Source organism: Chelonoidis abingdonii, chromosome 4 (genome assembly GCF_003597395.2).
Source record: "Chelonoidis abingdonii isolate Lonesome George chromosome 4, CheloAbing_2.0, whole genome shotgun sequence".
In the NCBI taxonomy this organism is placed as follows: Eukaryota; Metazoa; Chordata; order Testudines; family Testudinidae; genus Chelonoidis; species Chelonoidis abingdonii.
In genome coordinates, this window is record NC_133772.1 from 10,984,687 (window position 1) to 11,011,745 (window position 27,059).

A 27,059-nucleotide genomic window follows, 5' to 3' on the forward strand; every position below is an offset into this window, starting at 1 on the left:
AGAGGAGTAGCGCTGAAATCGGTATTGCCATGTTGGATTAGGGTTAGTGTGGCCGCAAATCAACGGTATTGGCCTCCGGGCGGTATCCCATTGTAACTGCTCTGGAAAGCAATATGAACTCAGATGCACTGGCCAGGTAGACAGGAAAAGCCCCGCGAACTTTTGAATTTCATTTCCTGTTTGCCCAGCGTGGAGCTCTGATCAGCATGAGCAGCCATGCAGTCCCAAATCCAAAAAGAGCTCCAGCATGGACCGTACGGGATATACTGGATCTGATCGCAGTATGGGGAGACAAATCTGTTCTATCACAGCTCTGTTACAGAAGATGAAATGACAAAGCATTTGAAAAAATCTCCGGGCCTATTATACAGAGTCCACAGCACAAGTGCTGTGTGACAAGCGTAACATGAAGCAAAGAACAAATGGACGCTCACAGGGGAGGGGCAGGGGACTGACGACTCCAGCTATCCCACATCCCCACAGTCTCCGAAAAGCATTTGCATTCTTGGCGGAGCTCCCATGCGTGAACGATCAAAAACATTGTCCGGGGTGGTTCAGGTATACTCATCAATTACCCCTCCTCCCCCTGTGAAAGAAAAGGGGAAAAATCGTTTCTTGCCATTTTTCAATGTCACCGTATGTCTACTGCATGGCTGCTGGTAGATGCCGTGCCGTGGCACTGAACAGCAGCATCTCTTTCCCTCCTTTCCGGATGGCAGATGATCCAAAATGGTAGAAAACCATACCATCATCCTGTGACTGTCTTGGCTGGCCTCCGGTGAGGTCAGCTGGGGCGCCCTGGGTAAAAATGGAATGACTCCCTGTCATTCCTGGCAGATGGTATAAAATGCCTGGCAACCATCCTCATCATAGCACAGTGGGCCTGAGCTCCATCACCCCACACCCCCTTTCGTGTCTAAAGAAAAGATTCTGTACTCCCTGGACTATCGTAGCAGCTGGAGGCTGCCTCCTCCTCATTTTATCTCGCTAAAAAGTCAGTGTTTCTTATCCTGCATTCTTAATTACTTCATCAACAAATGGGGGGACATTGCACACGGCAGCCCAGGAGTTGGGGAAGAGGGAAGCAACTGGTGAGTTGTTGCAGGGGCACCCCCAGAAGACATGTAGCTCATCATTTCTGCGGTCTCTGGGCTCTGACCCGGAGCGACTGTTGTCTTGGTTCTCTAGTAGACTTTCCCCATATTCTAGGCAGGACTGACTCTATTTTTAGACAAAACATAAAGAAGAGAATGACCCGGGGAGTCATTCCCATTTTTGTCCATGTGCCCCTGGCCGACCTCAGCGAGGCCAGCCAGGAGCACCCATGACAGCAGCAGATGGTGCAAAAGGATTGATAACTGTCATCGCCAACTTCCAATTGCAAACAGTACAAAATGATTCATAACCGTCATCTCATCGCCAATTTACAATGGCAGGCGGTGCAATAGGGATGGTAACCATCTCTGCTACCTTGCAAAGGAAAATGAATGCTGCTGTGTAGCACTGCAGTACCACTTCTGTCAGCAGCATCCAGTACACATATGGTGACAGTGACAAAAGGCAAAACAGGCTCCATGGTTGCCATGCTATGGCATCTGCCAGGCCAATCCAGGGGAAAAAGGGCGCAAAATGATTGTCTGCCGTTGCTTTCACGGAGGAAGGATTGAGTGAAAACATTTACCTAGAATCACCCACGACACTGTTTTTGCACCATCATTCATTGGGATCTCAACCCAGAATTCCAATAGGTGGGGGAGACTGCGGGAACTATGAGATAGTTATGGGATAGCTACCCACAGTGCAACGCTTCAGAAATCGATGCTAGCCTTGGTACATGGACGCACAACACCAAATTAATGTGCTTAGTGTGGCCGCATGCACTCAACTTTATACAATCTGTTTTACAAAACCAGTTTATGTAAAATTGGAATAATCCCGTAGCGTAGACATACCCATAGAGTAAGGGGAGGAATGTAGAAATGGGCCCAAACCTCAATGTTTAGATCCACACGCTGATTCAGACTTTCTCAGAGTTCACAGGAGCTCAGCAGTAAGATTGTGGCTTGGGCCCAGCCCTAAAGAGAAAGGAAGTAAGGGAAAGAAATGAATATTTTGTACCTCTGACAGAGTAATCTGTGCTATGCTGGAAGGCCATTGGCTCACAAGCAGTATGACTAATATTATCTAAACCTGCATTCTTATGCTACTTACTGCCCCTGTGGTTGAGTTGTACTTTAAGCTGTGCTGTGTAATTAAAGGGCCTATGCCCTATGCTTACTTTCTTCTTCAGGCACTAACCTTGAAGCTGATGTCCTTTCTCTATTCACACAGGCACAGCAGGGGCAGCAGCAGTGTACACTCCCCAACATACTGCAGTCCCAGTGTTCCTCACTGTTGCCCTGGAGGGGCAACGTGCCAAGAACATGGGAGAGACATTTTGTCTCTATGGCCTACTTGACACTCAGCATCGCTTCTAACTGTCAGCCAGGGTTTAATAATAATAATACTAATAACAATCTCAAACAGACTGGACCTCATTGTCCTGCATGCTGCACAGGGTTTATATTCTAAAAAACAACACAAAACAAGTAAATGGGACTAACAAAAGGCCAGGTTGGGATGAGGTAGATGGGGTGGTGTGCAATTCTTAGCCACTCAGAAGCAGTGCTGACCACTTGTCACCTGCTTAGCCATTATCAGGTTGCAGTTTCCTGACGGCATTATCAAAGAGGGGAGTTTTGAGGAGGGACTACAAGGAGGAGAAGATACTGGATTTGCTCTAGGAGATAGTTTGAAAGTTTCTTGTTAGAGAAGGGGAGAATTGGGGGTGGAGACTGGCATCCCAGTGGAGTGAAGGTGGGGGATGACATTGTGATAATAGGTTGTATAGATAGAGTAGATTAAACTGTAGAGGGCTTTGTGGCAATTGTAGCATATGGAGACTTTTTTGGTGTGGTTGTGGGCATCTGTCCCACTGGATACTGGACTTAACCAATCAACTCATTTCATAAGAGCTTCCGAACAGCTGTGCAGCTGGTAGGCAATTTTGGTCACTTCTGATCTGATCTAGACTCAAAGACTAAGGTTAAAAAGACTCCATCTTCCATTACCAGTCTCCTGAGCCACCCCTCTGCTGGAAACAGTCTTTTTTATTTTTTTGTTTTCCAGATATGCTTCTAATTTTCAGACCACGTAATTGCCTAAGACCTGCTCCTTTCTCCTGCCCCACATCCCACCTCTTCCTTGCTGCTATCTTTTATTTCCTAAACTCTTACTGCTCTTTGCCCCACCAGTGGTCTGTCTGCAGCTATCAACAATATTTTACCCCAACTGGCCTGCCATATTTATTTAAAAATAAAAGACATACACACTCAAAACCTCTAAATGCTATCCCAGAGGTGCGCAACCTATGGCACGTGTGCTGAAGGGGACACGCGAGCTGATTTTCAGTGGCACTCACACTGCCCGGGTCCTGGCCACCGGTCTGGGGGGCTCTGCATTTTAATTTAACTTTAAATGAAGCTTCTTAAACATTTTAAAAACCTTATTTACTTTACACTACAAACAATGTTTTAGTTATATATTATAGACTTATAGAAAGAGACACTTTAAAACGTTAAATGTATGACCAACACAAAACCTTAAATTAGATGAATAAATGAAGCTTGCACACCAATTCTGAAAGGTTGCGATCCCTGTGCTATCCATTTCTTTAGTGCATGTGCAAGTAAAGGTGGCTAGCTATAAGTGAAGTTCTACAGAGAGCCGCAGTTAGGCTAAAGAAAGAAAGAAAGAAAAAAAGAAAGAAAGAAAGAAATCAGAGTTTTTCACTGATGTTTGATTTGCAGCTAGTTTGCTTTTTGACTTTCATTTTCTATTTTAAACATACAAAATTGGAGCATTAAAAATGAGCTCCCAAATTAGCTTTTTAATAGAATTGAAAGTTAAAAAGGGTCGAGTCATGGGGGAAAAGCTACTGAAATCACAGCCAGGCCACAGCTGGTAGAGAAGGAGCTGGAGCATGAAGGAACGAGAGACAGGAGGACAGCTGGAAGTTTTATAAAAGATGACATTGTAAATCACAACAAATCGTTCAAAATCAGTGAAATCTCACTATGTTTATTCTCAGCTTTCTGCATGCACCTGCTGGTGGACAAAATGCAGAGAAACAAACATTTTAAGAGGATATTTTGGATGTCATTTAATAAGGACACATCCAGCACCTTTCACTGTGCTTAAGCTTCTTTAGCCGTTGAAGACACTTGGTTTCTGGTCTTAGGTCTATGTTTCATATTAATGCAGCTATTAATATCACCCTAAACACAACTCCTTTGGTGTCTGGATTTGAAACTTACTGATATCCATCCTCTGTGTAACCTTGTTAGCTACCTTGCCAATATTTCATTGTGATTTTTCAGGGTATAAGCTCACCTGCTGTAGATGTCACTGTGAGAATAGTTACTGTCAGGTATTCCTGATCTGGTGCTTTAGCAGGGGGTTCTATTATTGTGAATCACCAGGTACAAGACACTGCCAGGATAAGGGAGAGGAGGGCCAGGTGAGCAATCCAGTGCTCCTGGTCTAAATTTCTCAAAGTGATTGGTTGTCCAACTTGAAGTAACTTAAAGTGGACTTCAGCCACACCTTTTGGAAGTAGAGGCCCTCTTTCAGATTCTCAAAATTAACAGTAAAAAATGGAGGCCCCTCTGTGCACTAGTTTTGCTAAATTCCTTAGTTTTTTCCTCCTCAGTTTTAAGACATTAGTGGCTATACAATTCTTCGGTTTGCTCTTCCGTTGTCTTTGTAGAAGTATAAACCCGGCAAGTAGTTTTGTTTTACCAGGCTGTTCCGGGACCTGTCTGAACTCGGTGTGGACTGTGGAAAGCTGGATTCTGTTCTCTCAGTTCAGGGCCCTGTGCCATTCCATCGCTCTGGTGCCCGATGTACTCGCCCCCATGCACTGACCCTGCGGAGTAGAGGGAAGAGAAACCAGGGCTTTGCTAGCTGTTTGCTATGGCAGCCCGGCGGGAGCTGCTGACCTTGACTGCAGTTGGGGACTGTCGAGGAAAGCGGGGTGGGGCAGACCTGGCATGTTGCCCACACCCACTCGGCTCTAGCAGATGAGCCCTGCGGGAGACAGTCTCCCCAAGCCCCACTGGTGCCGCTCTGCAGACGGGGCCGCCGGCGCCGCGTCACCCCACTACCGCAGCAGTTCGGGGCTCACAGCAGTATTGTGGGGGGGCTCAAGCGGGCTAATCCGGGGCAGAACGTGAGAGGCAGCCCCAGCCCAGCCTGGCTCCCGGGCAGAGCTGTCCGCCGCCCGTGGTGCTGAACGCGGCGGGCCCCGCGCTCCCCCTCTCCGCCGGGCTGGCGAGGCTGGGGGACGCGCCACCTGCCTGCGGAGCGGCGCCGCCGCGGTCAGCCCGGGCGCGGAGGGGACACCCCGAGCATCCTCCGGCTGCCCGAGCCCGGGGGCTGCCTGTAGCTGCGCCTGCCAAGCCCTGCGCCCCCCCGCCGGCTGGGCTGGGGACCCCACCCCCGGGCACACACGCGCCCCGCTGCCCCATGCTTGCAGCGGCTGGATGGCCAGGGTAGCGCCCTGCACCCGCGCAGGGGGAAGTCCGGCCGTGCAGGCAGGGCAGAGCAGGGCAGAGCACGCTCCTGCCAGGAAGGCCAGGTCGCGGGAGGGGAGCAGCCCTCGCCTCTCGGCCAGAGGGGACAGCACTTCCCAGCCTGCCCCCGCGCTCTCTGAAAGGTGGAGACGAGATGCGGGGGAATGAAGAGCCGCTAGAGCGAGAGTCTGCGGGCCCCGCTTCCTTTGCGGGCACTCCCGGGCTGCTGGCGCGGATGGGGCTGCGGCAAATGAACTTCTGCCTCCTGGCTTAAGTACAGTCGGCGGCTCCGGGGAGATGACGCACCTGACACGGCCACCGAGCCCCTCTCTTTCATGTAGGTAATGGTCCCGCTTGGGAAGGACCCTGCCTCTTGGTGCGGAGCATCAGTCACCCGCTGCAGCTGCCCTACTGGCAGGGCAAGATCGGGTGTTTCCATTGATAAAGGGGGGCGGGGAGCATCCAAGAAAGATTTGGCCTCTCCCCCATCTTCCTGAGAGAGGCGCTGAAAGAGAGAGTTTTTTTTGTTCCGAAGAGACTCCTGTGCAGCGGGGATGGGAGGGGAGAGGCTCATCTGGTAACAAACTGGAAAAGCTCTAACAGGTAACGCTAAAAGTTCCTCCACATACATCCCCACCCCCAGTGCTGGGCCTATTAGCATGCGTGTCAGGACTGGTGTGTATTTAATGACCGTTTGCTGGTGTCTCTCTGGTAGCTCACACCGCCTCTCTCCAGCATCTTGTTTACAGCCTGCTTCTCTGGGACTCGAGAGAGGCGAGAGGAGGAGGGGACTCCAGGCTCAGTCGTCATCCCTGCTCCAGCTAAGAGAGCGGATTCTTCAGCAACTGGGTACCATTTCCAGCTTGACCAGGCAGCAAGAGCAAAGCTGGATTTGAAGGACATGCAAAAAAGAACACCCCCTCCCCAAAAACAAATAAGCTTAGGGGGGAGGAAGGAAGACAGAGACTCACTCAACCTCAGCAATAAGAAGGGAGACGCTGTTTAGTCATTTCTCTTTACTTCCCCAGGGCTGGTTATACTTTTTGATTACTCCTGACTGCATTTAGAAAGATTTGAGAGGCAGACAGCACAATTCACTCTTTATCCTAAGGATTGTTTTCCCAACGGCCCCTAGATCAGTCCCTGCATTCTGGGGATGAGAGTTTCTTTCCTTGCAAGGTAAGGCATTGCTGTGAGCCAGCAAGATGGGGCTTCTCGTTTGGTTGGGGGTGGAAGGGTAGAAGTTTCCATGCGTTTATGCTAAGCCTGTTGCTGTAGCTTTCCATGCTTTTGCTATAAATCTCTCGCTGACTGATCAGTTGTAAGCATGAGCGGGTAGTTTTATTATTTGATGGGTAGGAGGGGAGTATATAGTTGAAAGAGGATGCTGAAGATTTGAGTAGCATATTTTGTATTTTAAATGAAAAGATCTTTGCTGCTTGAGCCTAGCCCCCATAAAGGATAAAAAATGGGGAAAGACACAGTATGCCGAGGGTTATTTCTTTCGTCTCTGCTCCAGTTATCTGTGTCTCATCCTGAAACTCAGAGCTTATCATTTCATTAAAGTTATCCAGATCTGCTTCTGTCATAGAAAACACCATGAGAGTATGTGGTTTTTTAACACAAGAATGGCCAGAGGCATCTGTTAAGATTGACATTGCTGGCAGCAGTTAATAGGACAAACCACTGGTTATTCCTTTCCCCACACCACCTTTGGGTAAGAAGACAAACTTGTTCTACACCATTCTCCTCTAATGCATTATTGATCCTAGAGTGCTGCTGGTTTTGTGTTTTGAAATTGGAATAAAATCATCCAGTAAAGATACATCAGCAGGCTGGCATGGTCAGGGAAAAGATCATTTTAGAAAATAAGAAGCTTTGCTTGCAGTTTTATTTATACAGTTTGGTGGTAGGGTAGTGACTTAGGGAAATCAAAGGCTGCTGTGCTTCCATAATGTTGACGTTAGGGTAGTCAAAAGAGCCAAATCCTTTTATCTTATACAGAAGCTTTTCTAAATGCCACCACTAATCTTTACTAACTAGTTTCTTTCAAATTATACATAAAAGTTAGCTACAGAAGAATTGAAATACATATAAACATGTATGTGATGTGTGTTTACTTATATAAGCAATGTATGCCAGTAAGTATATACAATACATATGCTTATATATTTGTTTCTTTTACTTAAAAAATAGCGTGGCTTGTGCAAAATATTTCTACCAGCCCATTCCTTGCTATTATAAGATCTGAAGTATTTCCATTAGAACCTCAGGAAATTTGCAGCAAGATGAAGGTACTAACAAATCTGATGTTTATATCTTATCGCTATGGTCTTAGTGTGCACAGTTCACAACCTCTCTCTCCTCTTTACTCACGATGGTATTGTTGATTGAAAATCTGACAAAAAGAAGCCATTCCTCAGTGATGAAGCTGCTTCATCTTCCCCCAACTTCTCACATCACCTCCTTTACACAAACGCACTCACAAAAATTCACCACAAAACAACTTTTGTTTTTGAATCTTTAAAAAGGATCCATCACTTTGTGTATCTAAAATAAGAAACAGAGCTACTTTGCTACTGACGTAATACAACTGAAAAGTAAATCCTGAGCACATACATTAGGAACTTCTAAGTCCATCTGCTGAAGAGGCCCCTGAGATATGGTAATTGAGTAATCAACCTTTATGGACAGATACTCAGCCACTTCATGTGTTTTAATTTCGTGGTCATTTCAGACAGTGGCAGTTTAAAATTTCTCCATATACACAGCCAGCCTGGAAGGACTTTAAAAAAAAATAAAACAAAGGTTTTAACTCATTAATGGCTTACAAATGTTATCACTGTTGTCTTAACTATTTACTCACTTATAGTGTCTTTGGCTGCAAAGTGAGGTGAGCTGGCACTCGCACCCAGAGGTGGGTGTGAGGTTTACAAGGAGGTGTCCCATTGGACTTGAGAGAAACTCAGGATTCCAAGCAGTGTTACTGCAAAAATCCAAGGATGTTCTATACATTTCCAGCTGGATGACCTCAGTGTCAATAAGACCTTTTCTAGGTAAAATAATAATACATAGAAGGGGCCTATATTGCTTAGGGAAGAGGTAAGGGGATATGTAGTCTAGATCTCCTGGTTACTTACCCACTATTTAACCCAGCTGGATAATGAGTGAAGTTGTTACCATCCCATGGCATTGTACTAGCTTAGAAAGGCTTTGGTAGCCTTAGTGGCCTCTCTTTAGTTTTAGTTTCCCATCACAAAATCCACCATTGCCATCAATAGAAAGTGGCAGCTTTGGTGGATGGGTCCTTAGAAGTTGTCTCTTTGGCTGGGGATTGAGGCACATTTTTGAAGCAATGTGGATGAAGTTTATACTGTTGCGCTGTGCCTGTTCTGGGGATAAACAAAGGACCTCAGTCCCCAAGAGTGCCCATGTCACCTTTCTACAGAACTAATTCACTTTTTAGAATAAGGGAGCAAAAGAATGCATCGTAACGCTGAACGAACCCTGCATAATAAAATAATGTGGGATAGGGGTTCTTGTGCCTCTACCGTACAGATAGCATTCTTCTAGGAGCAGCATCACTATAGTTTATTCTACACATCCTAATTATCAAACTTCTTTTTAGAAACAAAATTATACAGCAAGATGCTTTGTATTAAAATGAAGCATGTTAATGCTTACTTCACAAGAAAAGCATCTTCTGTGAGCAGTTTAGTCAGAATCAGCCTGTGGTGAAACCACTATTATTTTTCAGTCAGTATTTTGATGACCTGTTGAGATCAATAATGCCACAACCCCAGTAACTGGAATGGAACTATGCATAAAATTAAGATACTTTGTAGTAGAATTACATAGAATAATACTATTTACCCTAAGGAAGCTTCCAGGGCTTGCCACAGTGGCCACTGAAGTCAATGGGGGTCTTTCCATTGACTTAACAGACTTTGGGTAGGCCCCCTAATACTGCTTCTATGGTGTGACACCTTTCACCAAATATTTGTATGATAGTGTTAGAAATATTAAGGAAGTAAAAGCATGGACAAATGACAAAAAAGGTTAAATAAAGCAAGAAGCCTGACTATAGAAAGGAACAAAAAAAATTCAGGACTAGATTCTAAACTGTTATAAATCAGTGTAGTTGCATTGACTTCAATAGAGCTATGCCAATTTACACCAGCAGAGGATCTGAGTTTGGGATATTTTTCCTCCATTAGGTGGGCCACTAATAATGGCAATTATAGTGAATGCACTCCATCGTTTGGTTAAGACACTTTTGCCTTTGTTAGACAGTCAAGGTAACATTCTGGTGAAAAAAAAAAAAGACGACAAGGTTTTGTTTGGATGCTTAATCCAGTTTGCTCTTCTCTTCCTTGATCAGACACAGTTAATAGTTTAATCCTCAGTGGGCTCCTTTTCACACACCCCACCACAGACACCTCTGAAGCTCACACATCCTGAACAATGTTCCCAAGGCCCATGCCCAGAAGAATATGAATTTTCCTCATGCTCATTGGAGCAGTGCAATATTTCAGTACCTTAAAACCTGTCTCAAGCAACCACTCATGGGACCATCAAAGAAAACTGTAGCCTACCAGAGGTTTCTAACTAAGGTTGAACAAAAATTGTACTGCAAACCATGGAAGATTTTAATTTGTTTTTTGAGATGAGGGTTACCAACTGGCATAGTCCTTAGTGCAAGTTTCACTGTAGTTAGAGGGTTGTTTATTGCTTAACAGAAGTTCAGCTTGATCTATTTAGGGGTTTTGGTAATAAGTAATTCCGCTGGGTGAACTCCCAGCATTTTTCATCAGAGTTCCCAGTTCTTTTTTGACAGCTGTAAGTAGAAAGATGAATATATGATTACACCTGTGGAATCATGAATTAGTCTTGTTTGTAAGGAAATTAAATTAGCATGTTTATGCTACTTTTAAAGAGGAATCATTTGCTAGTCAAAATTTCAATCTATAATAATGCCATAACCTTCCCACATGGATCAAGTGCATCTTTTAATGATTATTCTCCTAAATGGAAGGCTATAACAGCTTAGTTTCTCAGTTGTCAAAGCTCCTATGTGCTTATCCAGGTTGTTTTAATATTGTCTTTTAGAAACAAATAATGAAGGCAAAGCATCCCCCAATGACTTTTTATATTATATTTTTAGATGGAACTGATCTGACTCCAGACTCCTTTTAGAAGCAGAAGAACGGTCTTCTCCCATATTGAGGCCTGGAGCCATCATGGCAGCAGGCGTAGCAGCATGGTTGCCTTTTGCCAGGGCAGCTGCCATAGGATGGATGCCAGTGGCTAACTGCCCTATGCCATTGGCCCCAACTGAGAAAAACAAGAGGCAGGATGAGCTGATCATTCTGAATGTGAGTGGGAGGCGCTTCCAGACGTGGAGGACTACACTGGAGAGGTACCCGGACACGCTCCTGGGCAGCACTGAAAAGGAGTTCTTCTTCAATGAAGACACCAAGGAATACTTTTTTGACCGGGACCCTGAAGTCTTTAGGTGCATTTTAAACTTTTACAGAACTGGCAAGCTGCATTACCCAAGGTATGAGTGCATCTCTGCCTATGACGAGGAGCTTGCCTTCTATGGGATCCTACCTGAAATCATTGGGGATTGCTGCTATGAAGAGTACAAAGACAGGAAGCGGGAAAATGCTGAGCGGCTGATGGATGACAATGACTCAGAGAACAACCAAGAAGGGTCCATGCCGTCTTTGAACCTCCGGCAGACCATGTGGCGAGCCTTCGAAAACCCCCACACCAGCACCTTAGCCTTAGTGTTCTACTATGTTACTGGCTTCTTTATTGCCGTCTCAGTGATCACTAATGTGGTAGAAACCGTTCCATGTGGCACAGTGCCTGGGAACAAGGAGCTTCCATGTGGGGAGAGGTACGCCGTGGCTTTCTTCTGCTTGGACACAGCTTGCGTTATGATTTTCACTGTCGAGTACCTTATGAGGCTCTTCGCAGCCCCGAGTCGCTACAGGTTCATGAGGAGTGTCATGAGCATCATTGATGTGGTGGCCATCATGCCCTATTACATTGGCTTGGTGATGACTAACAATGAGGACGTCAGTGGAGCCTTTGTGACACTAAGGGTTTTCAGGGTTTTCAGGATTTTCAAGTTCTCACGCCATTCCCAAGGCTTAAGAATCCTGGGCTACACTCTGAAGAGCTGTGCCTCGGAGCTTGGCTTTCTTCTCTTTTCCCTCACTATGGCAATCATCATCTTTGCTACTGTGATGTTTTATGCAGAGAAAGGGTCTTCAGCCAGCAAATTCACCAGCATACCAGCTTCTTTTTGGTACACTATTGTAACCATGACAACCCTTGGGTAAGTGTTGCATTTTCTTGTGTCAGTCAATAGCAAACTCACAGTGGTCACTGGAGTTTGGTTACCTTGTGAGGTTAAAGTATTGGTTTCTTTGGTATTTGTTCCAGAGGCTGGGGGTGGGGGGCTATTATGGGCCTGATTCTCCTATCCCAGGTGTAGTCTGTCTGCATTTACACCTGTGCAAAGTGACTGCAAAAGACCACGAGCACTTATACCCACCTTGCAAATACTTTGCACAGGTGCAAAGTAGGGTACAAGAAGCAAGGCTGTGGAGAATCAGGCCCTGATGTTATGGTCTGGTAGCTTTCCACAACTACTCTGCATTCTCTCTGCAGAGGTGAATGTAATGACACAAGGTGCAAAGCAGTTGAGAACTAAGACCTATATTTTTTATTCAGACACACGTTTGACCAACCTGAAGGTTTACACAAAATCATCGGGATTTATTTTGTCTTTTTACAAAAGTAAGATTTACTATCATGTATCTGACTACTTGCAAATAGGCATTACAGCTTTGCTAACTCAAGCAGGCATTACAGATAATTGCCTTACTGAAGGTATTCAGTGATCTACAGGACATGGTTTGTTAAAGGAACAGGAAATGGCCCTCTTTGCTGTGTCACTTGCGAGTTTAAGAATCATAAAAATAATGCTGTAGCAGTTGCAATATTTGAAGAGATCATACAGACAGGTGCCAATGTGATCTGACAAGCATGGAAAATATAGCCTGGAGGACTCTTGCTCATATTTAATTTCTCTCCTGTTGATATTACAGCTGTTTCTGCTAAGGTTATAGATTTGTGTTTCTGGTGCTCAGAACAGAAACCTTCATAAAGGGAAATGAAGAATAGCCAAATCCTCTGACAGGATTATGTCAAATAAAGTAAGCTTTTACAGGTTCCTGCTTCCAGGGGCTAAAACTGCATAAACTAAAGCAATCTTTTTTCATAATTCACACTCATATACTGAGTTTACATGTACTTAGGGAGATGTTTCCTACTAGAAAATTCAGAGTTTTTAATATTTGGCCTTAGAGAATTCTCTTTTATATTCTGGTGACCAGATTTCCCACTGAACTGCTTTCGCATTTAAACATTTCACTCTGCCTATTAAGTACAAATAATAACACTTTTAAATTATTATAATTCAGCTGTCAGGAAAGCACATGACATGAGGCATTTGTAAACTCTGGATTTTTTTTGCAAAGTAAAGAATGTAAAACATATCTGCAAACAGAATGTTGCCAGAGGAACCAAAGTAGACTTTTCCCCCTTCTTGAGAGTCACTGTAGTCTCAAGAACATCTCAAGAATCAATACATCTACGCTGCACTCCTGGGGAATGACTATAGCTCGTGGAGATGTACTCAAGTGGGCTCTAATCTCTTTACCTCGGGTACTGGAGCAGTGAAGCCAGGGCAGCCTGAGTTCTACTGAGGGCTAGACAAGTCCACCCTGAACTCCAAGTAATTGCTCATGTAGCCAGCCCACGGTGATGCCTGTGCGGCTTTATCTTCACAGCTCTTCATAATCTACCAAGGGTAAAGCTAGCTGGGGTATGTCTACGCAAGCTGCAGTTATACCCATCAGGCCAAAATTTCAAATTTGGGTGACAAAAGTTAGGCTCCTCAATCCATTCTTAGTCATCTAAATAAAAATGGCCTAATTTTCAAAGGTTCTGAGCATCTTTCCCCCATTGAGTTCAATGTAATAAGATGACCATTTAAGCACTTAAAACTATATTTAGGTATATAACTTTCAGCTCCCAATTTTGAAATGATGGCCTTGTATATTCTACTCTATAGAATTTCTTATACAGTGCTCTTCACCATAGTATCTGAGTGCCTTCCAGTACTGCATTAAACAAGATGACTAATATCAGTCATGTATTTCTTCTCTCATCCTGTTCCCATGAGAATTGGGTGTAGTGGGGTGTTTTGTTTTGGAATTTTAAAATTACACAGACACACATGTATCTGATACATGTACTCTGCATTTCTTTGCCTTCCCTAACATGAACTACTTTATGACAAAATGTACATAAGGTTTTATAGTATAATTAGTTTTGTTCATCTGAATGAAATGGCCTTTTCCTTCTGCATATAATGATAGTCAAAACAGACTTTCTGAATACTTTAAAGTGTTCTCAGTCTACAGTAATCATAGAAATTATAGCTGAATGAGTGCTTTAAACTGGCTGATAAGAATAAAAAAATTACAGAGATTGAAATGGGACTTTGTAAGTTTTAGAGAGAAAGATCTATTTAAGCAGCAGGAGCTGTGTGTAAAATATTACCAAAGAGATAAAGCATAAACCTTTAGTATTATTGTTTTTTGTGTAGATTTGAATTGAAATAGTTTGTGCCAGCACAAACTATTAGTTAGATTACTGTGATATCATTTTTAAAGTATTGTGTCATATCTTATGAGATCAAAACACTGGATGACATCTTGAGGACAGAAATCTGTGCTCTCACCCCATCTATCATCATCTTGTTTATAACATGACTTAATGGCATCTGAGACCTAACAATCTCTATTGCTCTACAATTGATTGCCTGGGTCTTGTGCTAGAGAGAAAGAAGTCATTACTCTGTGTAGCTCAAAGAGCAACTTTCACCCAAGACATGTTCTGCAGAACTTCTGGACCAGCTTCAGAAAGCACCTTTGGGGCTCATTTGGGGAAGCAGTCTTTAGGACACTGTTCAAGTTTCAGCTGTGGTGACTTGCAAGATGCACACACAGCAAGGCCTGGAATAAGACAAGGCCCCTTGGACATGTCAGCTCCAGTTTCTGGCTAGTGGATGGCAGGCACAACCATTGCAACACATCTGTGAATATTATTTCATGCACACACAAAGTGAAGTTAGAGATGAATCCATGGGTTTCAGCTCATTTCTACCTTCCACGCTGAAACTTTGACCGAGATTATCCATCACAGCTTCCAGTCCTCTGATAAAAGCAGAAGGGAGCTCCTGCTCCTCTCCATTGCTTGGGGTACAATGCGGCCCCACAGTGAAGCCTGTGCCCCCTTGTCTTTGGCTTCTGGAGTGAAGGGGCCTCCTTTAGTTTCAGTCTACTTAAACTACTGGAAACAGTCAGTGTCATGTCCTGCTGGCACTTCATAACGTGAACCTCAGATTGCTACTACTCTGACATAATGTTGTCTAGTTATGCAATGTTCCCTTGCAGAAAAAACCACCAACTTCACAGTTTAGGTACCTAACTTGGAGTCCCAAATTCCATTCAGCATCCATGTATGCAAATCTTACCCATATTTTCTAGATGGCTGCTATGCACCCAAATGAGGCTGGGACAGAACTGCCTTAGTTTATTTTGCTATAGGAATACTGGATTGTGGGGTTTTTTTTTGGGGGGGGGGGAGAATAGGATACCCCAGTTTTAAGCTATGAGATAAATGCTATTAAGATTGAATGATGTTGATAATGCACATTCCATACAGTTTGCAGGCTGTTCTAAGTTGCCTCTGGCTACTAGAGCCGGTCCAATAGCCATGTATTGTAGAGGTGTGGGGTGCCCTAGCTATGTCCCCCCATTGTCCATATTCTCTATTCCACTTGAGAATCCATCTATAGTGAGCTGTACATCTGGAAGATTTAAGACAGCTCATACAGGCAACTTTCTGCTTCTTCCCCGTAAGACATCCAAAGATGAGAGACATGGATTCTTGGTTTGAGTTCTTGAAGTTAAAAGATGATTAGGCTATTTAGAAACAAACAACAACAACATAAGAACCACCATATTGGGTCAGACCAATGGTCTTTCTAGCCCAGTATCCTGTCTTCTGACAGTGGCCAGTGCCAGGTGCTTCAGAGGGAATGAACAGAACAGGTCATCAAGTGACCCATCCCCTGTTACCCATTCCCAGCTTTGGCAAACAGAGGCTAGGGACACCACCCCTTTCCATCCTGTCTAATGGCCATTGATTTTTAAGGCATTGCAGGGAGGGACATGGAGAAATTGCTTCTTTGTTCTTGTTTTCTATTTACAATTTATTTTTTGATTTCTTGCCTCAGACTCCATTACTACAGCTGAACCGTGCAAAGCCTCTGAGGATTTCTCTTTCCCAGGTGCACTGAAGTTAGGAGTCATTTGGCTCTATTGGGAATGAATTTGTTCCTAATTAGTGTATTTGCAGTTCCCTACCTGACTGATGTCGCCAAAAATCCCAGTCAAAATATCTAGTGTGTGGCATATGCCAGCATTTTGCCCACATAAGTGATGAGCCAGTTAGCTGCTTGCCTCGGAACAGCGCTCAGAGCTTTTATAATTTTATAATTTGCTCAGCTGCATTTAAAATTATAATTAGCATTTGAAATAGGTTTTGACCAGAAGAAATCATGTGTTTAGAAAAAAAGAATTAACAAAGAAAAATCTCTTCTTTTGCCCATTTAATTCAGGTAATTGAGTAATTTCACAATCTTGGAAACTCATTGTTAACAGATTGGTATATAAACTGAATTTAGAATGCGCAAGAACTTCTCATGTTAGTAAAACATTCAACTATAAGCTCACTTTAGATGACTAGGAAGGTTTATTTAAAAAACAAACCAACCAAGCCAGGCTTTGAAAAGCATTAACATATGTTCTAGTTGACAAGCATTAATACTACTGAAGAAAGCTAGATCAGATCCTCAACTGATGTAAGTCAAAATAGTTCCATGGAAGCCAAAGTTACACCACTTTACACCTGCTAGGACCTTGCACCTCCTTTTGTCCCTTGGTAATGAATAGAGGTGGTCCAGTTTTTATTTAAAAAAAAAACAAACTACATCCTTCCCCCACCTCCATCCCCATAAAGATGGATGTTAAATTCACAAGCCTGATTTTCTGCTCTGTAACACCAGTTTTATGCTGGTATGTGTCCATTGACTTTGATAGAGTGATAAGGATTTGGCCCCACTAAAGTAAGTTTGAGTGTGTAACTTTTTAATTTTCTGGCTGCTGCTACTGAATGCTTCATGTGCACTACACTCACCATGAAGTGGGCTCACAGAGTTTAAGGGCAGAAGAGACCAATGTCTCATCTAATTGGATCTCCTGCCTGTCACAGGCCAACACCATTACCCACACACCAAGCACAACAACCAGAATGAGATTCAAGCATCACATCCCTTAGAAGACAAACTATTGTGTGCCACAGGCAGAGAAAAGGGGACACTGAGGTGCACCAAAGCCCATGGCACCTGCAGAAACAGAGAACTGATTTGGTTAAATATACCTAGATGATCCTAGAAAGTGACTTGTACTGCATGCTGTAGAGGAAGACTAACCATCTCCTATCCTGCCAATGAAACCTAGGGGGAAATTCCTTACTGACCCCAAATTTAGTAATCAGACTGAGCAGGTGAGCAAGACGTACCTGCCAAGCTCCTGAGAGAATTCTCAGTGCCACCTCAGAGCACTGGCCTGTACAGTGCACCATGTCCAGCTGTTGCCATCTCACAAGCTTCAGAGGAAGGAGATGAAGATTACAGTTGTGGGGGAAAAATCCCTTCCTAACCCTGGAAGGTGACTAGCTGATACTCCATCATAAAACTAATCAGATGGTGTACCCCACAACTCCCGTTGGGAAGCTATTCCAGAACTTAACTCTTCCAATGGTTAGAAACCATCTTCTAATTTCCAGCCTATATGTATTCATTCTGGGTACGTCCAAGCACTACATTCCTGCTCTGATGGTTGCCTTTCCTAGGTGCATCCATCAGAATCCACCAGCTGTACTATTGAATATTTAATTCCTGACTCAAAGCTTATGAAATAAATAGGAGTTTTCCGTTGATGGCACTGGACTTTGGATCAGATCATCTGGATTTTGTAGGTGTCAATGGGGGCTTCCCTTGGAAACCGTACAAGAGGTGGGAAGTTAATGCTAATAAATCTCAGCTACCTCATTGTATCTCCAGTGCTGTCACTGCAGAACTACATTGGGCTAACAGAGGGTATGTCTACACTACGGGATTATTCCGATTTTATAGAAACCGGTTTTTTAAAACAGATTGTATAAAGTCGAGTGCACACGGCCATAGTAAGCACATTAATTCGGCATTCTGTGTCCATGTACCGAGTCTAGCGTCGATTTCCAGAGCATTGAACTGTGGGTAGCTATCCCATAGCTATCCCATAATTCCCGCAGTCTCCCCCGCCCATTGGAATTCTGGGTTGAGATCCCAATGCATGATGGGGCAAAAAAAGCGTCGCGGGTGATTCTGGGTAAATGTCGTCACTCAATCCTTCCTCCCTGAAAGCAATGGCAGACAATCATTTCGCACCCTTTTTCCCTGGTATTGCACTTGGCAGACACCACTAGACATGCGCAAACCAATGAGCCTGTTTACCATTTCACGTCATCCCGTAGGTGTACTGGAGACTGCTCGACAGAGGCGGTACTGCAGTGCTCACCAGCAGCATTCATTTTCCTTTGCAAGGTAGCAGAGAGTTCTCATCCTATTGCACCAGTCACCATTGTAAATTGCCGATGAGATGACTGGTTATCAATCATTTTGTACTGTTTGAATTGGAAATGGGCGATGATGGTTATCAATCCTTTTGCCACGCTGCTGCAATAGGTGCTCTGGCTGCCTCGCGAGTCAGCTGGGGGCGCGTGGACAAAAATGGGACATGAACTCCCCGGGTCATCATTCCTTCTTAATGTATTGTCTAAAAATAGAGTCAGCCCTGCTAGAAGATATGTGGCAAGTTACCATAGAGAACCAGAGAGCACAGCTGCTTGGGTCAGCCCCAGAGATATCCGCAAGAACATGATGAGCTACATGCCATTCATAGGGGGTGCCCCTGCAACAACCCCACCGTAGCTTCCCCTCCCACACCAACTCACTCGGGCTACCATGGCAAGTCCCCCAACTTTAGTGTGATGAAGTAATAAAGAATGCAGAATAAGAAAACACGATTTTTAGTGAGATAAATGAGGGGCGGCAGCCTCCAGTTGCCTAGATCTGTCCAGGCAGTACAGAATCTCCTTTAGACATGAAGGGGGGGGGCTGATGGACTCAGCCTTCAGACTGCTGTCGATGAGGATGGTTACCAAGCCTTCTACCGCATGGTCCGGGAATGAACCGGAAGTCATTCCCATTTTTACCAGCAGCGCGCCCTGCCGACCTCCACCGAGGCCAGCCAGAGCACTCACCACGGCTAGCTGGATGATGAGGGATACCAGTCATTTCGCATCAGTCTGCCACCACAGGAAGGGGATGCTGTGTTTCAGCGCTGCGTACCCCATCTACCAAGCATGCCAGTAGACATAGGGTGACATTGAAAAAGGCTGAGAAAATATTTTTTTGCCTTTTTACTTTCGGGTGGGGGAGGGTTCGTAATTGACAACATATACCACTGAAACACCCGGGAAAATGTTTTTGAACCCTCTCAAGGCACTGGGAACCATCAGCCAAGAATAGCCAAAATGGCTATTCAGAGACATTCGGGACTGTAGATAGCGGCACCGCTCAGTACCCCCCATCCTACTTCCATGAACGTCCATTTGATCTTTGGCTTCTCCGTATACGCTTGTTCACACAACACTGCATGACTGAGTCCCTACGTGTGACTCTGTATATCATAGCCTGACTTTTTTCAAAATGCCTTTGTCCTTTTGTCTTCTGTAACAGAGCTCAGATAGAACAGATTGCTCCCAAACAGCGATAGATCCATATCTCCCGTACGGTCCATGCCTGAGCTCTTTTTGGATTTGGCCGTGCATCGCCACCTGTGCTGAGCAGAGCTCCACGCTGGGCAAACAGGAGTGAAAATTCAAAAGTTTGCGGGGCTTTTCCACTGTCCTACCTTGGCCAGTGCATCCAAGTTCAGATTGCTTTCCAGAGCGGTCACAATGGTGCACTGTGGGATACTGCCCGGAGGCCAATATCGTCGAATTGTAGCCACACTAACTCTAATCCGACATAGCAATACCAATTTCAGCGCTACATCCCTCGTCAGGGAGGAGTACAGAAATCGGTTTAAAGAGCCCTTTATATTGATACAAAGGGCTTCGTTGTGTGGACGGGTGCAGGGTTAAATCGGGTTAACACTGCTAAATTTGGTTTAAATGTGTAGTGTAGACCAGGCCTGAGACTCCGCTCTGGCCCATAAGGGAATACACAAAAATAAACCCCAAAACATGTGGTCTCATTGAAGAGGCACTAATAATAAAGAATACTTTTGGTGGTATTATTTCTCAATCAGGTGCCAGAGTTTTGAGAAATCCAGGATGACTTGCATGCTTCTTTGCATAGCAAGCATACCCATCTTTTTAGATTCAATAGCAGTTTGCGTGCAGCAGGGAAGAAAACAAAAGGAATCAAATTATACTGACCTTGCATCCCTCATCCCTCAGCTGTGCTCATCAGCCCTAGTTTAAAAGAGGCTGTTTTTAATTTAGCATGATTTTAATTTTGCTCAGGAGGTTTTGTAATGAAAGTGTTATTCTTGGGTGCATCTTAAATCAATCTGAATTATGGAAACAACTATTCAAAATTAATTCCAAATCAGCTACCCACTTCATGCAGAAACTCTACAGACCGCTGACAGCAACTTCATCCTTTCCCCACTCTTTTGTCAAACATCATTAAAAATAAATATTAATTTTGCCCCAACCCTGTCTTTTTCCTGTATGAGATTCTGATCTAGACCGTCCACCTCCACAATGGCAGCACAGTTAAACCAGTTCTGCGGGCACAGTTCTGACTCCTTAGTATTAATATTTGGAGACAAGCCTCTTTTTCAGTTCTTGGCTATCTGGCTTGAGCATTGCAGCGCAATATCCAGGCAATTTTATATCTATATTCAGGCAGTTTAATTGTTATAAATGGCACTGTTTTCTGTTAGCAACATGTTATTTACTTTTAAGTAGCATTTTATTTTTGAATGGAGACAGTCACTGCAGGTAGAGTACCATTCCCATTTAATGGGATTTTAAATACATCAGAGCAATTTTCATCCACAACAATCTATTTTTTCAAGTTAAGTTGGTTTTTCTTTTTTTTTTAGCTTTTCAGTGAAGACAGCATTTTTTTTTGAAGTGCAAGGATCCTGAATGTGCACTCTTATTTATGTTAATCCATTTGATCCAACTGGATACATTGAGTGATTAGTACAAATAGAAACATGCCCCAGCCTACATTCTGTTCTATGCTAATATGTTTTCATATTGTATGCAGCATGGTATCTGCAAGCTTTACCTGGACAGAGTATATGGATTGGAATTTTTCAAAGTGGCCAATGTGAGTTAGGAGCACAAACCCCAGTGGAAAGTCAATGATTCTAACTCATTTGGGTGATGCTGGAAATCCTAACCCTTAGTTCCCACTGAAAAGTTAAATAACTAATTGTCTCTGGCCTCTCTGAAAATACTAAGCATGGTGAGAGAGAAGGTCTGGATGAATACTGCCCGATATTCTCTGTGAACATAAAGTGAATTTGGTTCAGTTGTAGCCTTTTAATATTTTTCTTTCATTAACATTCAAGTGGAGCCACAGAAACCAAATTCTCAAATGATACGCACAAGTTCATGCCAGTAATACTTGTGTAATGATTTAGAGCTCAATTTTACAAGGGGCTGAGCGTTCATGGCTATCAGTGAGGATACTCACATGCTTATGAGGATAAGGATGATGGGCTACAAGGAATAGCCAGCATAGATTTGTTAAAAAGAAATTATGTCAAACCAACCTGATTTCCTTTTTTGAAAGAGTTACTTGCTTAGTGGACAAGACGGGAAGCAGTAATCAAGATTTTCTTGATTATAGTAAGGCTTGTGGTACTGTCCCAAATGGCATTCTCATAAGTAAACTAGGGAAATGTGGTTTAGATTAAATTAGTGCACAACTGGCTGAAACACCATATTTAAAGAGTAGTTATCAATGGTTTGCCGTCCAAGTAGGAGGGTGTATCTGGTGGAGCCTATAGGGGTCAGTCCTGGATCCGATACTGTTCAACACCCCCTCCCGCCCCCCCCAGTTAGTGACTTGGATAAATGGAGTGGATGTATGTTTATAAAATGTGCAGATGACACCAAGAGGGGTGGAGTTGCAAGCACTTTGGGGGACAGGATTAGAATTCAAAACAACCTGAGAAATTGGAGAATTGTCCTGAATCAAAGATATGAAATTCCATAAAGACAAGCGCAAAGTACTTTACTTAAGAAAAAAATCAGTTGCATAACTACAAAATGGGAAATAACTATCTAAGTGGTAGTACTGCTGAAGCATCTGGGGCACATAGTGGATCATAAAATGAATGAGTCAATGTGATGCAGTTGTGAAAAGGCTAGTCTACCAAAAGGAATATTGCATGTAAGACATGGGAGGTAATTATCCTACTCTGCTTGGCACTCGTGAAGACTCAGCTGGAGTACTGTGTTCAATTCTGGGTACCACAGTTTAGCAAAGATGTGGACAAATTGGATATGAGTAACAAAAATGATAAAAGGTTTAGAAAACTTGACCTATGGGGAAAATGTTAAAAACTGGGCATCTTTAGTCTTGAGAAAAAAGACTATCACTAAATTTGAGATCAGGAAGGAATTTTCCCTTAGGTCACATTGGCAGGGACTTTGTCAGGGAGGGAGGGGGGACGACTAACAGTCTTCAACTACGTGAAGGGCTGTTATAAAGATGATGACGTTCAATTGTTCTCCACGTCCATTGATGGTAGGACTAGTAGTGATGGGCTTAATCTGCAGCAAGAAAGATTTAGGTTAGATATTAGAAAAAGTTTTCTAAGGGTAGTTAAGCTCCAGAACAGGCTCCCAAGGGAAGTTGTTGAATCCCCATCACTGGAGGTTTTTAAGAACAGATTGGAAAGACACCTGTCAGGAATGGTCTAGATTTACTTGGCCCTGAGTCAGTGCAGTGGGCAGGACTTGATGACCTCTTGAGGTCCCTTCCAGCCCTACATTTCTATTGTGCTGTGCTTAAAGCTAGCCATGTACTTGAGTGTTTTGCTAGATTGTGTCTGGAGTGCTCAGCACATTTCAAGACTGAATTTGTCTGAAAAAAATGATAAGCAAATACAACTTGAATTTTGCATGCCAGGTGCCTGATACTGATGCACTGACCTGCCAGTCATCAATCCAGAAAGGAATAAACTTAATTTATGGGAAAAAAATTGAATAAATTGAAGGAAATTGCTACCTTATCAGATACTCTACAGGCAAAAATGAGATTTAATCAGATAAGTTTACATGAGGCAAATTATCTGCTCAGCAATATGGGAAACTGAGTTCTTATGGTACAATATCCTCTGCTGCTTTTTAAACACTATGGATGGTACCTTCAAAAGCAGTCAGTATTGGTCTCACTCTGCTTCCAGAGTTTCACTGCTGACCTCAGTGGTAACAGAAGCATATCAATGCTGTGAAGTCTTCCCTCTCACTGCTTAGGGATGAATTATTGTTTTGCTGCTTTGAGAAGCATCAACACCCATGAGGATTCTGCAAAATTTCATGAAGTTGAGCTGTTCTGCATATTTTGAAATTCATGACAAAGTGTTTTGCTGAATGCAAAGTGGGCTCTTGTAAGATTTTTGGTTTGGAAAAGGAATCTTTCATCAGATTTTCAGTTTACTAGCCCCACCTCTCTCTCAACTCTAATTTTGTCTTGCCAAAAATGGGACCTGATTCCTCGGGAGACTGAAAATAGGATACAGCTTTTCATCTGAGTGCCACACTGGTTCAAAACCAACCCCAGATCAGTAATGACCTCTTCATTAGATCAACTGAGATTGTCCAGTGGTCTATGATTTGCTGAGTGTCAGTCGTGTTCCTAAAGGGTAAGAGTTACACATCCAATAATTAGATGTTGGCAGTCTTAGCAGACTGGTCAAGAATTAAAGTATAATCAATCAGATTGAATTTGCCTTCACCCACCCCCATGAAGATATTCCCTTCCAAGTGCCTCCTAATATGTTGTTACCTACCTAGATATGGATACTATCTATCCATTGATGGTGCAAAATATCTTGAAAGACTTCCATTGATTGTTTTGGATCAGTACCTAAATCAGCAGAGAAGGAGTCCTAATAATGGCTCAGCAGAAAATGTTGCTGTACAGCGAGATGACGAAAGGTGAGAACCCCCCAGAATATTGTGGATAGAATTGCCAAACAAAATCAGCCATTTATATTAAGAAAAACTAGGAAATGAGGTACATACATATGACTGTTTGGCACATGCCAATGGTCTTGACTTATGTCACTTCACATTAGCGATGAAAGATCTGAACTGTCTGCATCTGACAAAGTGGGTATTCACCCACGAAAGCTCACGCTCCAAAACGTCTGTTAGTCTATAAAGTGCCACAGGATTCTTTGCTGCTTTTAATGTCTTTCTGTTAATATCACCAGCTTGCTGATGGCACAGGATTTTGTTGTTGTCCTTGTTTCAAGATTGTATCCTATACTCACTCTGTAGATGCATGTATGTGAGAGATGGCATTTAACCAAATGCCTAAAAGAAATGAACAAAACATCAGTGCTCATTTGCTGATGGGTTTTTTTCTTGCTATTCAATCACAGGGAAGAAATGGGATCAGATTTTAGTAGTATAATAGAATGTTAAATACCTAATGGCAGACCTTTGACAGATGGAGTAGAATACACCTACTGAATACTGACCACATTTCCTGTAAAAAAAAACTACCAGGTATGTGCCTCATGAATGAAGATTTGTTTGAAGTTATTTCTCTGATCGAAAGTAATAGAAACTAAATCTGATTTTAACTGTCACTCACTTTATATAAATTCAAGGTAGCAAGAAAAGTACAGAAAATAGCAAATCATTTATGGACTATTCTTCTCTGGGTTCTCCAGGAACCCATTGCATTTTGGTCCATGTAATCATGTGTGTCAGGACTTGACCAAGTATCACTAAAATGAATTAGGAAAAAAAAAATCTATGCGTGCCGCCTCACACATTTAACCTAGCTAATGGAAGGATGGCGGAGATGGGGGCTACTTCCTTTGTAATGCAGGCCTCTAAAATGTCATCACCATTGCTATTTTCTACAATGCCAAAAAGCTAAAGAACAGCTTGAATTTAAGAGGAAGTCCAATCAAAACAATAAATTGGTAGAACTATATGAAGAATTCATTTTCTTAAGGCTTCATTCTCTTGACTCCAGCTTCATCCTGTATGAAATGGACATGAATTGTCTCCCACTAATAAGTTTACAGATATTGCTTATGAAATTGGTTTTCAATCAGAAACAAGATTTTTTTTTTGGCATTACATGGATAAAAACCCTGTCATGCATCACAATTTGACTATTTGTAGTCAACAGCACCTCCCAAATACTGAAATCTCTACTAGTGCTAAATGTATTTGGCTGGACCTATTAAATCCACTGAGTTCTTTTCTAACCTACAGGAAATATTGATCTCTATGGAGGTGTGGGTTTTTATTTGTTGATTTTATAAATTTTTTTTGGTAATAAGAATGAACTTGTCATTTTCTTCTCAAGAAATTTTGTGATATGAATGGTGAATTATGAATAAGACTAAATTATAGTATCTGCTAAGTAAACAATAATACAGCCATCAGGAACACCAATGAAAACCTTGGCAAATGTCTGTAGTAATTGGTTTAACACATTTTACAAAGCTTCTTTATTTTTTCTTTTCTTGTCTGCACCATTGCAAGCATAGGAGAAATTCATAACAGTAATGTTGCATTCTCACTAGAGAGAAAGGGAAATTTTTCTCTTGCTTACTGGATCTGAGATATTTTTAGTCTCATAAAATGATAATTTTATTTTGTACTGGGTCAGTGCTGTTATTAGTTTCCAGAGATCACTTGAAAATAATGGACACAGTAGCCACTGTCAGTATGAAAATGGAGGAGGAGGAAACCAATGTTAAATGCCCCACAACATATTTGTTATAATTAATTATGCCTCTTTGCTGTTTGTGGTATTTCACTCAGCTGAAGTCAGGATTGAATCTGAATGATTGTGTGAAGAGAGTGGAGGTCATTATTAATGGTGATAATATTTTCCAGTAAACCTGGATCTCCACCCCCTTTGTGACCAGATCTCAGCAGAGGTTAACCTTTTCTATACTGAAGTGACAGATCCTCATGTATGACATCCATAAAATATTTGAGCTCCACTCTGATTGGCCTGGAATTGGTACTCGAGAGGAGCATGGCATCTTTCCCCATCCATGGCTGCACGTAAATGGAAGCACAGGCAGATTCTTGGAAACTGGCTAAAATCTTCAAACATATCAGTCCCATTCTCAAATGCAACTCAAGCAGTAAGGTGCTCAAGTCTCATTACCCAGGTCACCTTTGAAAATGGGACTTAACATCCTAAGTCATCTAAGATGCTTTTGAGAGCTTTCCTTCCCCCCAAGTCACCCATCTAGCTTATTTTGAGCATAACTTCCTTTAGGCAAGGACTGTGCCTTCCTCCCTGCTAAGCATGTTGCCAGTGTCCATAATAAGATAGTCACAAACTGGAGGGAATTCAGAGGAGAACAATAAAGAACTGTTCAGAAGCCCAGAGGGTTTGATTTATGCGGAATAACTACAGGCTAGGTCACCAAATGATGACAATTAGCATTATTCCTTAACAGTCAATGAAACCCATTTACACAAGCTGAATATCTGGCCCTAAAAAAAGCTCAACATTTGCAATTTGGCCAAGATGTTACATGGTGACAGTATGCACATACTAAAGATGCATAGCATTTAGGGTGTTAGGGCACTCCTAGATATATGCCTCCTGAGAACATTAAGAAAAAATATAGACTGATGACTAAGAAAAAAATGAGACTAACTCTCTGCAGATGCACTATTGTTTGTGTTTAATATTAAAGTCAAAACACTACAAATGTGCTGTGAGGACGTGCAACAGGGTCACTACCTCTAGGAGTGACCTCATATGCCATAGAGTGCCCTGCAGTATCCCTGTCTGAATGTCCTCATAGCAGGGTCCACCTCAAACTCCTCCACACAGGTCAGTGTTGGTGATACTGCTTCTCTGGCCAACTCACTAAACACATTTAACTCCTTCCAGGTTAAGGGGAGAAAGTCCAAACAAACATCTAAGCAAACAAAAGCTTCTTC

General features: G+C 42.9%; 1 protein-coding gene across 3 annotated transcripts in view; it reads left to right on the forward strand.

Moving 5' to 3' along the window:
* Window positions 1–6,396: 6,396 nt before the first annotated feature.
* KCND3 (potassium voltage-gated channel subfamily D member 3) overlaps window positions 6,397–27,059 on the forward strand; it is a 244,311-nt gene continuing 223,648 nt past the window's right edge. For all 3 annotated transcript variants that reach the window (XM_032794162.2, XM_032794163.2, XM_032794164.2), the window contains exons 1-2: window positions 6,397–6,791; window positions 10,777–11,961. In XM_032794162.2, the coding sequence (XP_032650053.1) occupies window positions 10,853–11,961 (1,109 nt within the window). In that variant the 5' untranslated portion in view covers window positions 6,397–6,791; window positions 10,777–10,852. The remainder of the gene's footprint in view (window positions 6,792–10,776; window positions 11,962–27,059) is intronic.